The sequence below is a fragment of the Kogia breviceps genome, chromosome 1 (genome assembly GCF_026419965.1).
Source record: "Kogia breviceps isolate mKogBre1 chromosome 1, mKogBre1 haplotype 1, whole genome shotgun sequence".
Classification (NCBI taxonomy): Eukaryota; Metazoa; Chordata; class Mammalia; order Artiodactyla; family Physeteridae; genus Kogia; species Kogia breviceps.
In genome coordinates this window covers 55,865,859-55,883,842 of record NC_081310.1, presented here as the reverse complement: position 1 = coordinate 55,883,842, position 17,984 = coordinate 55,865,859, and the positions used below count along the sequence as shown (strand labels likewise).

Sequence of the window (17,984 nt, the reverse complement as noted above, 5' to 3'; positions counted from 1 at the left end):
CCAAAAATGTATCCAAGTGTTGCCAAATGTCCCCTGAAGGACACAAAATAGGTCCTAGTGGAGAACCATTGGGTTAAGGGGTTAACAGTAGACAGAAGAGAGAAGAGTCTTGCCCAGAGATTATATGGAGAGCTCTCTTTTTTATTTTTAAAATTATCATGGAGTAAGACAGACTTCTTTGGTGTGTACATTTCTACGAGTTTTAACAAATGAAGAGATTCGTGAAACCACCATTGCAATCAAAATACAGAGCCATCCTATCACCTCAAAAACCTCCTATCCCTTTACAGTCATACTCTCCTCCCCTAACCCATGGGAACCACTGATATGTTCTTCATCATTATCATTTGTATTTAACAATGTCATATAAACGGAATCATACATTACATAACCTTTTGAGACTGCTGCTTTTGCTAAGCCTAAGTAATGCCTTTGAGATTGATCCTAATAGTTGTTTTATCAATAGTTCACTCCATTTTGGGGTTCCCTTTTCAATATTTTATTAACTATTTATAAAGAGAACATAGTAGATAATAAATGTTACTAAGTCAGAGATCTAAGTACTTTCATATACTGCTGCATTTAATCCTATGACGACTACTAGCCCTTATTATTATTCTTGTTCTACAGATAAGGAATCAGCACAGAAAGTTCAAATAACTTGCAGAGAGTCACACAGCCTATGTGTAGCAGAGCCTGAAGTGAAATTTAGGAATTCTAATTTGAGAGCCCATACTCTTAATTGCTATGCTCTCAGTGGTGTAGAGAGGCCTACTAGTAAGTAGTTGGGGAGGGAAGTACCAAGTACTTGGTACCAAGTACCAAGGAGGGAAGAGGGGTGGTAGGGAAATTAGATAGTCTCTAATCAAATCCTGAATCAGGTCTTATATTTAAAATATCTACTTCAAAAATGTGTATCACATAATTTTTGGAATAAATGTTTGGATGTGTTTTGTATAAACACTAATGCTAATTTTAATTTTCTTTGTTAAGTACAGTAGGAAAATATACAAGGAAGGAAAAGGATTTTTTGTAAGATCCAACTGGATTAAAAACTGACATTCCTGGGCTTCCCTGGTGGCGCAGTGGTTGGGAGTCCGCCTGCTGATGCAGGGGACGCGGGTTCATGCCCCAGTCCGGGAGGATCCCACATGCCGTGGAGCGGCTGGGCCCGTGAGCCATGGCCGCTGAGCCTGCGCGTCCGGAGCCTGTGCTCCGCAATGGGAGAGGCCACAACAGTGAGAGGCCCGCATACCACAAAAAAAAAAAAAAAAAAAAAAAAAAAAAAAAAAAAAAAAAAAAACCTGACATTCCATGAAGGATCAAAAAAAATTTTTAACAGAAGAGAGAACCAAACAAAGGCCTGCTCTTGAGAGACTAGCAGCCCCCCAAAGTCTGCTCCTTACCTGGTAATAACGCCCTGCATCCAATACAACCATTTGGGGTGTCACAGTTTTGCTGGCCTCATAATCTTGAAGTGGTACATGAGCCTCTGTGAGCTGGATTCCAAGGAGAGTGGCCACAGAATTACTGATGCAGTATCTTTAAAAAGGAATTTAAAATGCTTATTATCAGAATCTTATCTACTTCATTCTAAAAGCATTCACATTAAAAAAATTTCTGACAAAGCATGTGAGATATTATTGTAAATAGGGAAAAAAATTTAGAGATTTGGAGGAAAAATGGGAATAGGTATCAGTAAATATCATAAAACTGGTCATTACTGGTAAGCAATACTTTGATTACCAAATAAAATTTCAGATTCATTGTAAGTGGATGGGAATGAGGGTAAAGAGCACCAGAATTCTCAAATATTTAAGGCAGGGAGAGGCAACACCAGCAATAGGGCTAAAACTTAGAAACACTTATTCATCCTCAGAACCAACTACCATCAGCTCTGGGATTACCAGAGCTTCCACAGATCTGAGGCTGCAGGTACTTTCCCTACAAAATGAGGAGAAAAGGGTCTATATTTTTTGAGCACCTTCACAAGGAAGTGCTGTTCTTAATGACAGTAGGGAACTTCAGTTTCCTACAGGAATCCTAGAAGAAAAAATTTTCAATAAGTACTTCTGAAGGCTCAAATTGCTCAGGTGGTAACTACACCAGACAAGTAGTGACATGGGCAGAAGAATACAAGTGACATGATTTAAAAAACCTTTGTTTTATTTTTTATTTTTTTATTTATTTTTTTTTTTGCGGTACGCGGGCCTCTCACTGTTGTGGCCTCTCCCTTTGCGGAGCACAGGCTCCGGACGCGCAGGCTCAGCGGCCATGGCTCACGGGCCCAGCCGCTCCGCGGCATGTGGGATCTTCCCGGACCAGGGCACGAACCTGCGTCCCCTGCATCGGCAGGCAGGCTCTCAACCACTGCGCCACCAGGGAAGCCCCAAAAACCTTTGTTTTAAAAGATAGTTGTGGAAACAGAGGTAAACAGTGATGCACCCTGAATGCCAAAGCAACAACAAGCAAAGTTGCAAAGAATTCAGTGCAGAATAAAGCATTAGGAAGAAACTCCTTTCTCCAACTTACGCAATTTTCTTGCAAACAGCTAAAGCACAGAGGAGAATATCATTTTCTTCATGCCACTTGCACCTGTACAGAAAAAAGAAAAGACTTTAATATCCTCATATAACTGAAGCAGCACTGCTTATGGGTTTATATGTGCCAGATTTCTACCTTAGTGTCACTTTCTTAAATGACTTCAACTATTACTCAGAGATTAAGGTTTCTAATTTAACATACAAAAAGTAGATTTTTTTTAAAAACAAGTTTTTAATGTTACTTCCTCTGATGCAAATTCATGATGCATTGCAAACATGCAGCTATAACAGATTTTACCTTGAAAATCTAAATATAGATTTATATATAGAGAGAAAATCTATATATAGACTATAGTTAACATATACTCATTAAACACACATTTACTGAGGACATACTACTTACCAGGAATTGTCCTAGGCACTAGGGATACAGTACAGAATGAAACACAAACTCGTGTGCAAACAAAACTTACTTTTTAATGGGGAAGTCAGATCAAAAGATATGTAGGCATAATAACGTGGTAAGTTAGATGAGTTCTAAGAAGGAAAAAACAAGAAAAAGACATGAAATGCAAGAGAAGGGTGACATTTTAGATAAGGTAGGCAGTAACAGTGTCACTGAGAAGTGGATGTTGGAGTGAAGACCTCAGGAGGGGATGTTGGAGAGGAAATGATCAACAACATACTTTCACGATGAAAGGCACTATAAACCTGTATATCTTTCCCCTGAGTGCATAAGTCATTGGAGCCTCAGAACAGCACTACCTGCATAATAGAAACCTTCCCTGAACTTAGCAAAAATCTTCACTTAGAAATTATAAACACGCTAAACAGTAAGTGTAAAAAGTCCATTATCTGCACTTGTTATTTAACTGAATGGAAGGCTATCTATAAATAAGATTAAGAATTTCCCACTGCTTTTACAAAATGTGATTCAATAAATATGATTCATAAAACTAACTTTAAAATGAAGGCTTAAGTTAAAACTAAATCTAAATCAAGGCACCAGTCCCTCTCACTGGGAGGCCTCCACAAGCCTATTAGACCAGACTCACCCACCAGGGGGCAGACTCCAGAAGCAAGAGGAACTACAATCCTGCAGCCCATGGGACTACAAACACAAAGTTACATAAAATGAGATGGCAGAGAAATATGTTCCAGAGGAAGGAACAAGATAAAACCCCACAACAACTAAGTGAAGTGGAAAATAGGCAGTCTACCTGAAAAAGAATTCAGAGTAATGATAGTAAAGACAGTCCAAGATCTCAGAAAAAAAATGGAGGTACAGACCAAGAAGATACAAGAAATGTTTTAACAAAGAGCTAGAAGATAAACAAACGGAGCTGAACAATAACTGAAATGAAAAATACACTAGATGAAATAAATAGCAGAATAAATGAAGTAGAATGGATAAGTGAACATGAAGACAGAATGGTGGAAATCACTGCTATGGAACAGCATAAAGAATAAAAAGAAATGAGGACAGTTTAAGAGACCTCTGGGACAACATTAAATGCACCAATGTTTACATTATAGGTGTCCAGAATGAGAAAAAATTTGAAGAGATAATAATTGAAAACTTCCCTAACATGGGAAAGAAAACAGTCACCTAGTCCAGGAAGTGCAGAGAGTCCCAGGCAGGATAAACCCAAGGAGGAGCATGCTGAGACACATAGTAATAGAACTGACAAAAATTAAAGACAAAAAGAAAATATTAAAAGAAACAAGAAGACAAAAAACAAACAACCCAATCAAGAAATGGGCAGAAGACCTAAAGAGACATTTCTCCAAAGAAGAAATACAGATGGCCAATAGGTACATGAAAAGATGCTCAACACTGCAAATTAAGAGAAATGCAAATAAAAACTACAATGAGGTACCACCTCATGCCAGTCAGAAAGGCCACCATTAAAAAGTCTACAAACAGTTAAATGCTGGAGAGGGTGTGGAGAAAAGGGAACCTTCCTACAGTTGGTGGTAATATAAGCTGGTGTAGCCACGGTGGAAAACAGTATAGGATGTTCCTCACAAAAGTAAAAATAGAATTACCATATGATCCAGCAATCTGACTCCTGGGCATATATCCAGACAAAATTACAATTCAAAAAGATACATGTACCCCTATGTTCATAGCAGCACTATTCACAACAGCCAAGACATGGAAACAACCTAAGTGTCCATCAACAGATGAATGGATAAAGAAGATATGGTACATAAATACAATGGAATACTACTCAGCTATAAAAAAGAATGAAATGATGTCATTTGCAGCAACATGAATGGACCTAGAGATTATCATACTAAGTGAAGTAAGTCAGAAAGATAAAGACAAATACCATATGATATCCCTTATAGATGGACTCTATAATATGACACAAATGAACCTATCTATGAAACAGAAAAAACATCAGGGACATAGAGAATAGACTGGTGGTTGCCAAGGGGGAGGAGGGTTGGAGAAGGTAGGAGTGGGAGTTTTGGATTAGCATATGCAAACTGGTGTATACACAGGATGGATAAACAACAAGGTCCTACTGGATAGCACAGGGAACTATATTCAACATCCTATGATAAACCATAATGGAAAAGAATGTGAAAAAGAATGTGTGTGTGTGTGTGTGTGTGTGTGTGTGTGTGTGTGTGTATAAAACTGAGTCACTGCTGCACAGCAGTAATTGACACAACAGTGTAATTCAACTTTACTTCAATGAAAAATAAATTACAATGCTTAAAAAAAAAAAGCAACAAGGGCAAAGCAACAAAATAACATACAAGAGAATCCCCATAAGGTTATCAACTGATTTTTCAGCAGAACTCTGCAGGCCAGAAGGGAGTGGCACAATATATTTAAAGTGATGAAAGCAAAAAGCCTGCAACCAAGAATACTCTACCCAGCAAGGCTCTCATTCAGATTCGATGGCAAAATCAAAAGCTTTACAGACAAGCAAAAGCTAATAAGAATTCAGCACTACCAAACTAGCTTTACAAATAAATGCTAAAGGAACTTCTCTAGGCAGAAAAGAAAAGACCACAACTGGAAACAAGAAAATTACAAATGGGAAAGCTCACCACTAAGGGTAAACAAACATACAGTAAAGGTAGGAAATCATTCACACACATTCTTAAGAAAGATATAACCTTCTAAGACTGAACTAGAAAAAACAGAAAATATGAACAGACCGATCACAAGCACTAAAATTGAAACTGTGATTTTAAAACTGCCAACAAACAAAAGTCCAGGACCAGATGGCTTCACAGGTGAATTCTATCTAACATTTAGAGAAGAGTTAACACCTACCCTTCTGAAACTGTTCCAAAAAATGCCAGAGGAAGGAACACTCCTAAACTCATTCTAGGAGGCCACCATAACCCTGATACCAAAACCAGACAAAGATACCACAGAAAAGAAAATTACAGGCCAATATCACTGATGAACACAGATGCAAAAATCCTCAACAAAATACTAGCAAACTGAATCCAACAATACATTAAAGGGATCATACACCATGATCAAGTGGGGTTTATCCCAGGGACACATTCTTCAATATCCACAAATCAATAAGTGTGATATACCACATTAACAAACTGAAGAAAAACCATATGATCATCTTGATAGAAGCAGAAAAAGCTTTTGACAAAATTCAACACCCATTTATGATAAAAACTCTCTAGAAAGTGGGCACAGAGGGAACATACCTCAACATAATGAAGGCCATATATGACAAAATCACAGCTAACATCATTCTCAATGGTGACAAGCTGAAAGTATTCCCTCTAAGATCAGGAACAAGAGAAGGCTGTCCACTGTCTCTGCTTTTATTCAACATAGATTTGGAAGTCCTAACCATAGCAATCAGAGAAGAAATAAAAGGAATCCAAAAATGGATTAATTATAAAATAATATACAGAAATCTGTTACACTTCTATATACTACCAGTGAAAAATCAGAAAGAGAAATTAAGGAAACAATCCCATTTTCCAGCACATCAAAAAAGAATAAAATATCTAGGAATAAATCTACCTAAGGAGGCAAAAGACCTGTACTCTGAAAACTGTAAGACACTGATGAAAGAAATCGAAGACAACATGAACAGATGGAAAGATATACCATGTTCTTGGACTGGAAGAATCAGTACTGTCAAAATGACTACACTACCCAAGATAGTCTACAGATTCAATGCAATTCCTATCAAATTACTAATGGCAGATCTAGAACAAAAGACTTAAAATTTGTACAGAAACACAAAAGACCCTGAAAAGCCAAAGCAATCTTGAGAAAGAAAATGGAGCTGGAGGAATCAGGCTCCCTGACCTCAGACTATACTACAAAGCTACAGTCATCAAAACACTGCTGGCAAAAAGACAGACTTACAGATCAATGGAACAGGATAGAAAGCTCAGAAATAGACCCACACACCTATGATCTATTAACCTATGACAAAGAAGGCAAGAACATATAATGGAGAAAAGACAGTCTCTTCAATAAGTGGTGCTGGGAAAACTGGACATGTAAAGGAATGAAATTAGAACACTTTACTACATGTAAAGGAATGAAATTAGAACACTCTCTAACACCATACACAAAAATAAATTCAAAATGGATTAAAGACCTCAATGTAAGACTGTATACTACAAAAGTCTTAGAGGAAAACATAGAACACTCTTTGATATAAGTTGCAGCAATATTTTTTTGGATCCATCTCCTAGAGTAATGAAAACAGAAACAAAATAAACAAATGGACCTAATTAAACTTAAAAACTTTTGCACAGCAAAGGAAACCATAAACAAAACAAAAAGACAACCCACAGCATGGGAGAAAATATTTGAAAATGAAGTGATCAGCAAGTGATTAATCTCCAAAATAAACAAACAGCTCATGCAGCTCTGTCAAAAAAGCAAACAACCCAATAAAAAAATGGACAGAAGATCTAAAGAGACATTTCTCTAAAGAAGACATACAGATGGCCAAAAAGCACATGAAAAGATGCTCAACACCACTAATTATTAGAGAAATGCAAATCAAAACTAAGAGGTATCACCTCACCCTGGTCAGAATGGCCATCATCAGAAAGTTTACGAACGATAAATGCTGGAGAGGGTGTGGAGAAAAGGGAACCCTCCTACACTGTTGGTGGGAATGTAAATTGGTACAACCACTATGGAGAAGAATATGGAGGTTCCTTAAAAAACTAAAATTAGAGCTCTCATATGATCCAGCAATCCCACTCCTGGGCATATATCCAGAGAAAACCATATATCAAAAAGACACATGCACCCCAATGTTCACTGCAGCACTATTTCCAATACCCAAGACATGGAAGCCACCTAAATGTCCACCGACAAAGGAATGGATAAAGAGGATGTGATACATATATAGAATGGAATATTAGCCATAAAGAATGAATCAATGCCATTTGCAGCCACATGGATGGACCTAGAGATTATCATACTAAGTAAATAAGCCCGGCAGAAAGACAAATATCATATGATATTGCTTATATGTGGAATCTAAAAAAATGGATACTAATGAACTTATTTACAAAACAGAAACAGACTCACAGATTTAGAAAACAAACTTATGGTTACCAAAGGGCAAAGGTGGCAGGGGGTCTAAATTAGGAGGCTGGGATTAACATATATACACTACTATATGTAAAATATATAATCAACGAGAACATACTGTATAGCACAGGGAACTCTATTCAGTACTCTGTAATAACCTATATGGGAAATAGAATCTGAAAAAGAACAGATATATGTATATGTATAACTGAATCACTTTGCTATACATCTGAAACTAACTCAACATTTTAAGTAAACTGTACTCCAATAAAAAAAACAAAAAAATAAATCTAAGTCCTTACATGCCCACTCGGAATCAAGTAATTTTAAATTTCCAGTTAGTTTTGCTCCTTGTTCAGAACTTAATCCCCAAGAGTACCTACTTCATATACACATTTTCCATTGGAGATCATATTTTAAATGAAAGCAGTTAAAAAACTAACAATGTATCACAGTATTAAAACAAACTACAACAACGACAACAAAAAACCCATTAAAGTCTGACTCCAGGGAAAAACGTCTCCAAATCTAGTTATACTATTAAAAATGACATTATTTGGATGTGTTTTTATTTATCCTTATTGGTCCTCTTCCTCCAAATCATCCCAAAATATGAGTGTATTTTCTAGCAAAGGAAGATTCATAGTCTAAAAATCTAATGATTATCAGAACAGCTCTGTACACTCTGTTACGCTATTAATATTCATTATGCAGCCTGAAATATAGCTTCAATGCATTTCCAACATTTATTTTATGAAATTCCACTCCAAAGTAGTAACATAAGGTTGTAAGTGAATATGTCTACTAAGTTCGCAACTTACTCCCAAAGTTTTACCATCTTATTCACTAAAATAATGTGCAGCATAAAGGCCTTTTACATGCTTTTCCTCGTTATTTCCAAAGGTCTCAATGATCTCTTTTTCTCTTATATCAGGGTTAACTTTCTTCTCCTTTTCAAGAATAACCCTGCCTTTCCCTTTCTCAGGAACCACTGTCATCTGACAGTTACAGATGTTCTTTGCTCTAGTCAAACTGACTCACTGTTTTTTTCTTGAACAGTCTCTATGCTTTCATTCCTGAGTCACTGTTTTGGCCATTTTCTTCTCTTGGAAAGGTCCTTCCTTCAACCCAAATCTCTGCTCACAGGGGCAGAGGAGATGATCAATAAATATTCGTTGATTAAATGAAAGCTGCCTTGTTTCAGTCAGCAGGTCACAGTGAATTAATCCAAGGACAATTATGACAGGAAGCAACAAGGAGAATGGGGCATGTATAAAGGTTATATACTCTAGCCTTCAAAGTAACATGATAGTCATTAACAGCCTGCTTATTTAAGATTCTGATACTTTTTGTGTAACTGTATTCTATTTCACCAATATAAAACCCACCCATTTCTCCTAGAGCTAGAGACATTTATCAAAAATTTATTACAAACTTTAATGTCCTTTAAGTAGAAGTTTAAGAGCAGTGTTTGAAACGAGTCCTATCTGCTTATATTAACTACCAGATTCTAACAATAGTTCCTATTGTCCGCTACAACCAAAACTACCTTGTAAAATACTATATATTAGAATCTTAACAATATTATGAAGCTCAGGAAAAGGTAGATCCATCCTTTCCAAAGCAGTTATTCTTAAAGTTCTTAAAGTACTATGTAACAGGTTCTATCTTTAATAAAATCCCATGGCACAGACCTCCAAAAATGTCTTACACCAAAACTACTCTACTCTTGTTGCAGCATATACATACTCTGAGACTCAACACCATTTCTTCTATTCTAAAACATGATTTTTTCACATTTTAACTGAATGCATTTGTTGGACTGCATCATACAATTTAAGGTATTCTACAATTGCTATTGGTCAAGTCTAGAAATAGCTGCTATTGCCTAAACATGTACAAATTTATTATTTTTTAAAGCAGTGGTATGTAGTATTTTATTTTTATTTTTGTTTTTATTGCAGTATAGTTAATTTACAATATTATGTTAGTTTTAGGTATACAGCTTAGTGATTCAGTATTTTTGCAGATTATATTCCATTACAGGTTATTAACTAGATAATGGTATAATTCCCTGAGCTATACAGTGTATCTTTGTTGTTCATCTATTACATATGTATTCATTTGTATCTGTTAATCCCATATCCCTAAATTTGTCCCTCCCTCCACCCTTGTCCTTTCGGTAACCACTAGGTTTGTTTTCTATATCTGTGAATCTGTTTCTGTTCTGCATATATATTTGAGTATTATTCTGGATAACCAAACAACTGTAATCCTTCAACATTTTAGTCAATAAATCATTGAGAAAGTATTGGTTTGTCTCTGAAACCTTCTACTGGTATCATCTGATAAGATCAAGAAAGAACCAGCATCAAAACTTGCAGAAAAGGTGTCTGTCAGTGGCTCGGGAGAAAATCCAGAAACAATAGTACAATTCCCTTTTAAGAAATGCTACATCACCACCCTGGATGGCACAGAGACAACAATGTATGAAAACATGGACAGTGAGTAATTGTGAATGTGAAATTTTAGGAATACTTTAGCCAGTAGTTGAGTCAATGGTACATAAATCCAAATATCCTAACACAGCATCCATAAACTTTAAGCCTAACACGATTAAACAAAACGAAGTATATACCTGCAGCATAACTAAGAGAAGCATGCCTACAAGACTGCAAGACTCAATTACCAAAAGAAAATCCTTACTTTCCAATGGAGTCATTTCTCAAGTTCACACCCAAGCCTCTATATAGCTTTATAGAGAGGGTGGAGCCCAGAAAACATGGGGGGAGGAGAGAGAAGGGAAATTGAGAGCCCAAGATTAAATTACAACAATTCCCACAATGAGATGGTTGATAAATATTCAGAATCCTGGTAGATCAGAGTACTGGCTACAGGAAACTGACTTAAAAGTGCCTGAAGACTCTAGAAGGCAGCCTGGAAGCATTGTTTCTGGGCAGCAGAGGGCAAGAGGAAGGGAAGGAGTCCTTTAGAGACTGTGTGAAGGGGATAAAAAAAGCACAGAGGGGGAAACTTAGGATTCTCCAGGACAAAGAAAGCAGGAAAAAAAAAATGGAAAGACCCACAACCACACTGCCACCACACTGAAAGCATTCAAAGAAACCATACTTTGCTACACTGACAGAAGAGGAAGCACTTGAACTACAAATCTCAAACCACCCCAAATAAAAAGCCCTGTCCAAGAAATGCAAAGGAACAACAGAAAGCCACTGCAAGAGGTAAACAGAAAATGAGAATCACTATAGGTGATAACTCTCCCCCATCCCCGACCTCTGAAAAAAAACCATGAAGGAGACGAAAACTATAAAACAACACTATAACATAACACTCTACATTGTTATTAATATATGAATTAAATATCCTTAAAAATTTTGAAGATACGAAAACATGGCCTGAATAAGAAACTTCAAAACTAAGAACAGAAAGAAGAAAAGAGTTGACAAAGTCAGGAAAGATATAAAAATCACATAGGAAAAGAACTGAATTACAAACTGCCTTAAGGAAGAACAGATTCAAATGAGAAGTTAATAAGGGAAACTGAAGAAAACAGAAAACTACCATGAGAATAAGAGACTAAAGAAAGAAGAAACAAGGGTCAGAAAAAGTGACCATAATGAAAGGTAAAGAAGACCAATCATACATATATTGGACACCCTTAAGAAAAATTAAATGGAATAGAATACTAAACTACAATCTAAGAAAAATCTCCAGAAATTAGACCTGATTCTGCATACTAAAAGGGCCTGCCAAACACCTGGGAAGACTGACCTGCAGTAATATACTCAGAGAAACATTCCAGTAAAACTATTAGACTTTAAAGATGAAAAACCATTCTTAAGGTCTCCAGGCAAAAAGATCAAAATAACTTAAAAGATCAAGAGAATTAAATGAACAAACTTCTAAAAAGCAACATGGCCTAAATGACTGGAGGCAGGAGTTTGTGCCTTCCAAAATTTCTCAGTGCCTTAAGTAGAGTAGGGAACGTAAGGAACTTTGAAAATTAAGAGAAGTTAAAGTTCTATCCTGACCTAAGATGATGAGAAACTAACTGCCAGATAGAATCACTTGCTTTGCTTGATCCCTGGATCATTCGTACACCTGCTACTCCTGCTGGTACTTGCCACTGGGATTCCACTGTCTAAGAGGACTGCCAAGATAAGAACATATTAATCCTCTGAGAGCAAGGCTGTAGCCAACAGATGGCAAGGCCCATTCCTGCACAGATGGCAGCTGCTGGGAGCGAGAAAGGATGCCAGGAAAAGAGAGCTTCAGCCACTGGACTCATCTGACTACCTGAGCGAGCTGGAGAAAGTGACATAGAATGATGACACTTCAGTCCCCAGAGGTGCTTTCCAGCTCTTGTCTGAAATTGCCAGATTTAAGGGTTCCTTGCTGTGAATCAGTGGACAGCTTCACCTGCTCCTTCCATTGACTAGCTTCTTTATTGTCATAGCATGGAAAACATTTCACAGGCCTGAAAGTCGCCAACTCATCTGGTTACTTACACTGGCATTTTGTTTCTAAGGGAGTTCATTCTGAATTTCAACTTGGGAGATTAGGAAAATATCCATTCCTTCTCCTTTCCTGGGCTAAAGAAGGGAGAGGACCTTTTCAGTTTCCTAACATTAAGACAACATCAGGTGCCCCTTCCGCCCCCCGGCCTGTGCCAGAGCCCCCGAATCAGCTGCTCCTTTAACCCCATCCTGTCTGAGTGAAGGTCAGACGCCCTCGGATGACCTACACACAGAGGCGGGACCAAGTCCAAAGCTGAACCCCAGGAGCTGTGCGAACAAAGAGGATAGGGGGAGGTCTCTCCCAGCAGCCTCAGAAGCAGCGGATTAAAGCTCCACAGTCAACTTGAAGTGCCCTGCATCTGTGGAAAACCTGAATAGACAGCGAAATATCCCAAGTTGAGGAGGTGGACTTTGGGAGCAAGATATACTATTATTTTCCCTTTTTTTCTTTTTGGGAGTGTGTATGTGTGTGCTGCTGTGTGAGATTTTGTCTGTATAGCTTTGTTTTCACCATTTGTCCTAGGGTTAGACCGACCCGTTTTTTCTTTTTTTTTTTTGGTTTTTTTTTTCTTTAATAGAAATTTTTATTCTTAATAATTATTTTTAATTTTAATAACTATATTTTATCCTACTTTATTTTGTCTTCTCCCTTTCTTTCTTCCTTTCTTTCCTACTTCCCTCCTTCCTTCCTTCCTCCCTTCCTTCCTTTCTTCCTTCCTCCCTTCCTTTCTTCTTCCCTCCCTTCCCTTCTTCCTTCCTTCCTTCCCTCCCTCCCTCCTTCCTTCCTTCCTTTCTTTCCTTTCTATTTTCTTCTCCCTTTTATTTTGAGCCGTGTGGATTAAAGGCTCTTGGCACTCCAGCCAGGTGTCAAGGCTGTGTCTCTGAGGTGGGAGAACCAACCTCAGGACACTGGTCCACAAGAGACCTCCCAACTCCACGCAATATCAAACGGCAAAAATCTCCCAGAGATCTCCATCTCAACACTCAAGGACCAGCAACGAACAGTGCTGGACACCCTATGCCCAACAAAGAGCAAGACAGGTCTACAGCCCCATCCATTAGCAGAGAGGCTGCCTAAAATCATAATCAGGCTACCAACATCCCCAAACACACCACCAGACCTGGACCTGCCCACCAGAAAGACAATATCCAATCTCATCCACCAGAAGAGAGGCACTAGTCCCCCCAACCAGGAAACCTGCTCAACCCACTGAACCAACCTCAGCCACTGGGGACAGCCACCAAAAACAGCGGGAACTACGAACCTGCAGCCTGCAAAAAGGAGACCCCAAAAACAGTAAGATAAGCAAAATGAGAAGACAGAAAAACACACAGCAGATGAAGAAGCAAGATAAAAACACACCAGACCTAACAAATGAAGAGGTAATAGGCAGTCTACTGAAAAAGAATTCAGAATAATGATAGTAAAGATGATTCAAAATCTTGGAAAAAAAAATCTTGGAAATAGACAAATTGCAAGAAACAGTTAACAAGGACCTAGAAGAAATAAAGAGGAAGCAAGTAATGATGAGCAACACAATAAATGAAATGAAAAATACTCTAGATGGGATCAATAGCAGAATAACTGAGGCAGAAGGACGGATAAGTGACCTGGAAGATAAATTAGTGGAAATAACTATTGCAGAGCAGAGGAAAGAAAAAAGAATGAAAAGAACTGAGGACAGTCTCAGAGACCTCTGGGACAACATTAAACGCACCATTCAAATTATAGGGATCCCAGAAGAAGAAGAGAAAAAGAAAGGGACTGAGAAAATATTTGAAGAGGTTATAGTTGAAAAGTTCCCTAATATAGGAAAGGAAATAGTCAATCAAGTCCAGGAAGCACAGAGAGTCCCATACAGGATAAACCCAAGGATAAACACGCCAAGACACATAATGATCAAACTGTCAAAAATTAAATACAAAGAAAACATATTAAAAGCAGCAAGGGAAAAATAACACACAAGGGAATCCCCATAAGGTTAACATCTGATCTTTCAGCAGAAACTCTACAAGCAAGAAGGTAGTGGCAGGACATATTTAAAGTGATGAAGGAAAAAAAACCTACAACCAAGATTACTCTACCCAGCAAGGATCTCATTCAGATTTGATGGAGAAATTAAAACCTTTACAGACAAGCAAAAGCTGCGAGAGTTCAGCACCACAAAACCAGCTTTACAACAAATGCTAAAGGAACTTCTCTAGGCAAGAAACACAAGAGAAGGAAAAGACCTACAAGAAGAACCCAAACAATTAAGTAAATGGTAATAGGTGCATACATATCGATAATTACCTTAAATGTAAATGGATTAAATGCTCCCACCAAAAGACACAGACTGGCTGAATGGATACAAAAATAAGACCCATATATATGCTGTCTACAAGAGACCCACTTCAGACCTAGGGACACTTACAGGCTGAAAGTGAGGGGATGGAAAAAGATATTCCATGCAAATGGAAATCAGAAGAAAGCTGGAGTAGCAATTCTCATATCAGACAAAATAGACTTTAAAATAAAACTATTACAAGAAACAAAGAAGGACACTATATAATGATCAAGGGATCGATCCATGAAGAAGATATAATAATTGTAAATATTTATGCACCCAACATAGGAGCACCTCAATACATAAGGCAAATACTAACAGCCATAAAAGGGTAAATCGACAGTAATACAATCATAGTAGGGGACTTTAACGCCCCACTTTCACCAATGGACAGATCATCCAAAATGAAAATAAATAAGGAAACACAAGCTTTAAATGATACATTACACATAATGGACTTACTTGATATTTATAGGACATTCCATCCATAAACAACAGAATACACATTTTTCTCAAGTGCTCATGGAACATTCTCCAGGATAGATCATATCTTGGGTCACAAATCTAGCCTTGGCAAATTTAAGAAAATTGAAATCGTATCAAGTATCCTTTCCGACCACAACTCTATGAGACTAGATATCAATTACAGGAAAAGATCTGTAAAAAATACAAACACATGGAGGCTAAACAATACACTACTTAATAACGAAGTGATCACTGAAGAAATCAAAGAGGAAATCAAAAAATACTTAGAAACAAATGACAATGGAGACACGACGACCCAAAACCTATGGGATACAGCAAAAGCAGTTCTAAGAGGGAAGTTTATAGCAATACAATCCTACCTTAAGAAACAGGAAACATCTCGAATAAACAACCTAACTTTGCACCTAAAGCAATTAGAGAAGGAAGAACAAAAAAACCCCAAATTTAGCAGAAGGAAAGAAATCATAAAGATCAGATCAGAAATAAATGAAAAAGAAATGAAGGAAACAATAGCAAAGATCAATAAAAGTAAAAGCTGCTTCTTTGAGAAGATAAATAAAATTGAAAAACCATTAGCCAGACTCATCAAGAAAAAAAGGGAGAAGACTCAAATCAATAGGATTGGAAATGAAAAAGGAGATGTAACAACTGACACTACAGAAATACAAAAGATTATTAGAGATTACTACAAGCAACTCTATGCCAATAAAATGGACAACCTGGAAGAAATGGACAAATTCTTAGAAATGCACAAGCTGCCGAGACTGAACCAGGAAGAAATAGAAAATATGAACAGACCAATCACAAGCACTGAAATTGAAACTGTGATTAAAAATCTTCCAACAAATAAAAGCCCAGGACCAGATGGCTTCACAGGCGAATTCTATCAAACATTTAGAGAAGAGCTAACACCTATCCTTCTCAAACAAACTCTTCCAAAGGATAGCAGAGGGAGGAACACTCCCAGACTCATTCTATGAGGCTACCATCACCCTGATAACAAAACCAGACAAAGACATCACAAAGAAAGAAAACTACAGGACAATATCACTGATGAACATAGATGCAAAAATCCTCAAAATGCTAGCAAGCAGAATCCAACAGCACATTAAAAGGATCATACACCATGATCAGGTGGGGTTTATTCCAGGAATGCAAGGATTCTTCAATATATGCAAATCAATCAACGTGATACACCATATCAACAAACTAAAGGAGAAAAAGCATATGATCATCTCAATAGATGCAGAGAAAGCTTTTGATACAATTCAACACCCATTTATGATAAAAACCCTGCAGAAAGTAGGCATAGAGGGAACTTTCCTCAACATAATAAAGGCCATATATGACAAACCCACAGCCAGCATTGTTCTCAATGGTGAAAAACTGAAACCATTTCCACTAAGATCAGGAACAAGACAAGGTTGCCCACTCTCACCACTCTTATTCAACCTAGTTTTGGAAGTTCTAGCCACAGCAATCAGAGAAAAATAGAAATAAAAGGAATCCAAATAGGAAAAGAAGAAGTAAAGCTGTCACTCTTTGCAGATGGCATGACACTATACATAGAGAATACTAAGGATGCTACCAGAAAACTACTAGAACTAATCAATGAATTTGGTAAAGTAGCAGGATACATAATTAATGCACAGAAATCTCTGGCATTCTTATACACTAATGATGAAAACTCTGAGAGTGAAATTAACAAAACACTCCCATTTACCACTGCAACAAAAAGAATAAAATATCTAGGAATAAACCTACCTAAGGAGACAAAAGACTTGTATGCAGAAAACTATAAGACACTGATGAAAGAAATTAAAGATGATACAAATAGGTGGAGAAATATACCATGTTCTTGGATTGGAAGAATCAACATTGTGAAAATGACTTTACTACCCAAAGCAATCTACAGATTCAATGCAATCCCTATCAAATTACCACTGGCATTTTTTACAGAACTAGAACAAAAAGTTTCACAATTTGTATGGAAATACAAAAGACCCCGAATAGCCAAAACAATCTTGAGAATGAAAAATGGAGCTGGAGGAATCAGGCTCCCTGACTTCAGACTATACTACAAGGATACAGTAATCAAGACAGTATGGTACTGGCACAAAAACAGAAATACAGATCAATGGAACAGGATAGAAAGCCCAGAGATAAACTCACAGACATATGGTCACCTTATCTTTGATAAAGGAGGGAAGGATATACAGTGGAGAAAAAACAGCCTCTTCAATAAGTGGTGCTGGGAAAACTGGACAGCTACCTGTAAAAGTATGAAATTAGAACACTCCCTAACACCACACACAAAAATAAACTCAAAATGCGTTAAAGACCTAAATGTAAGGCCAGACACTATCAAACTCTTAGAGGAAAACATCGGCAGAACACTCTATGATATAAATCACAGCAAGATCCTTTTTGACCCATCTCCTAGAGAAATGGAAATAAAACCAAAAATAAACAAATGGGATCTAATGAAACTTAAAAGCTTTTGCACAGCAAAGGATACCATAAACAAGAC

The 17,984-nt window shown here is 37.3% G+C and overlaps 1 protein-coding gene across 3 annotated transcripts in view; it reads right to left on the bottom strand.

Moving 5' to 3' along the window:
- MAEL (maelstrom spermatogenic transposon silencer) overlaps positions 1-17,984 on the bottom strand; it is a 59,034-nt gene that overhangs the window by 2,978 nt on the left and 38,072 nt on the right. For all 3 annotated transcript variants that reach the window (XM_067025545.1, XM_059045489.2, XM_067025619.1), the window contains 2 exons: positions 2,533-2,595; positions 1,407-1,542 (listed from right to left, as the gene is read on the bottom strand). In XM_067025545.1, coding sequence (XP_066881646.1) covers positions 1,407-1,542; positions 2,533-2,595 — 199 coding nt within the window. The remainder of the gene's footprint in view (positions 1-1,406; positions 1,543-2,532; positions 2,596-17,984) is intronic.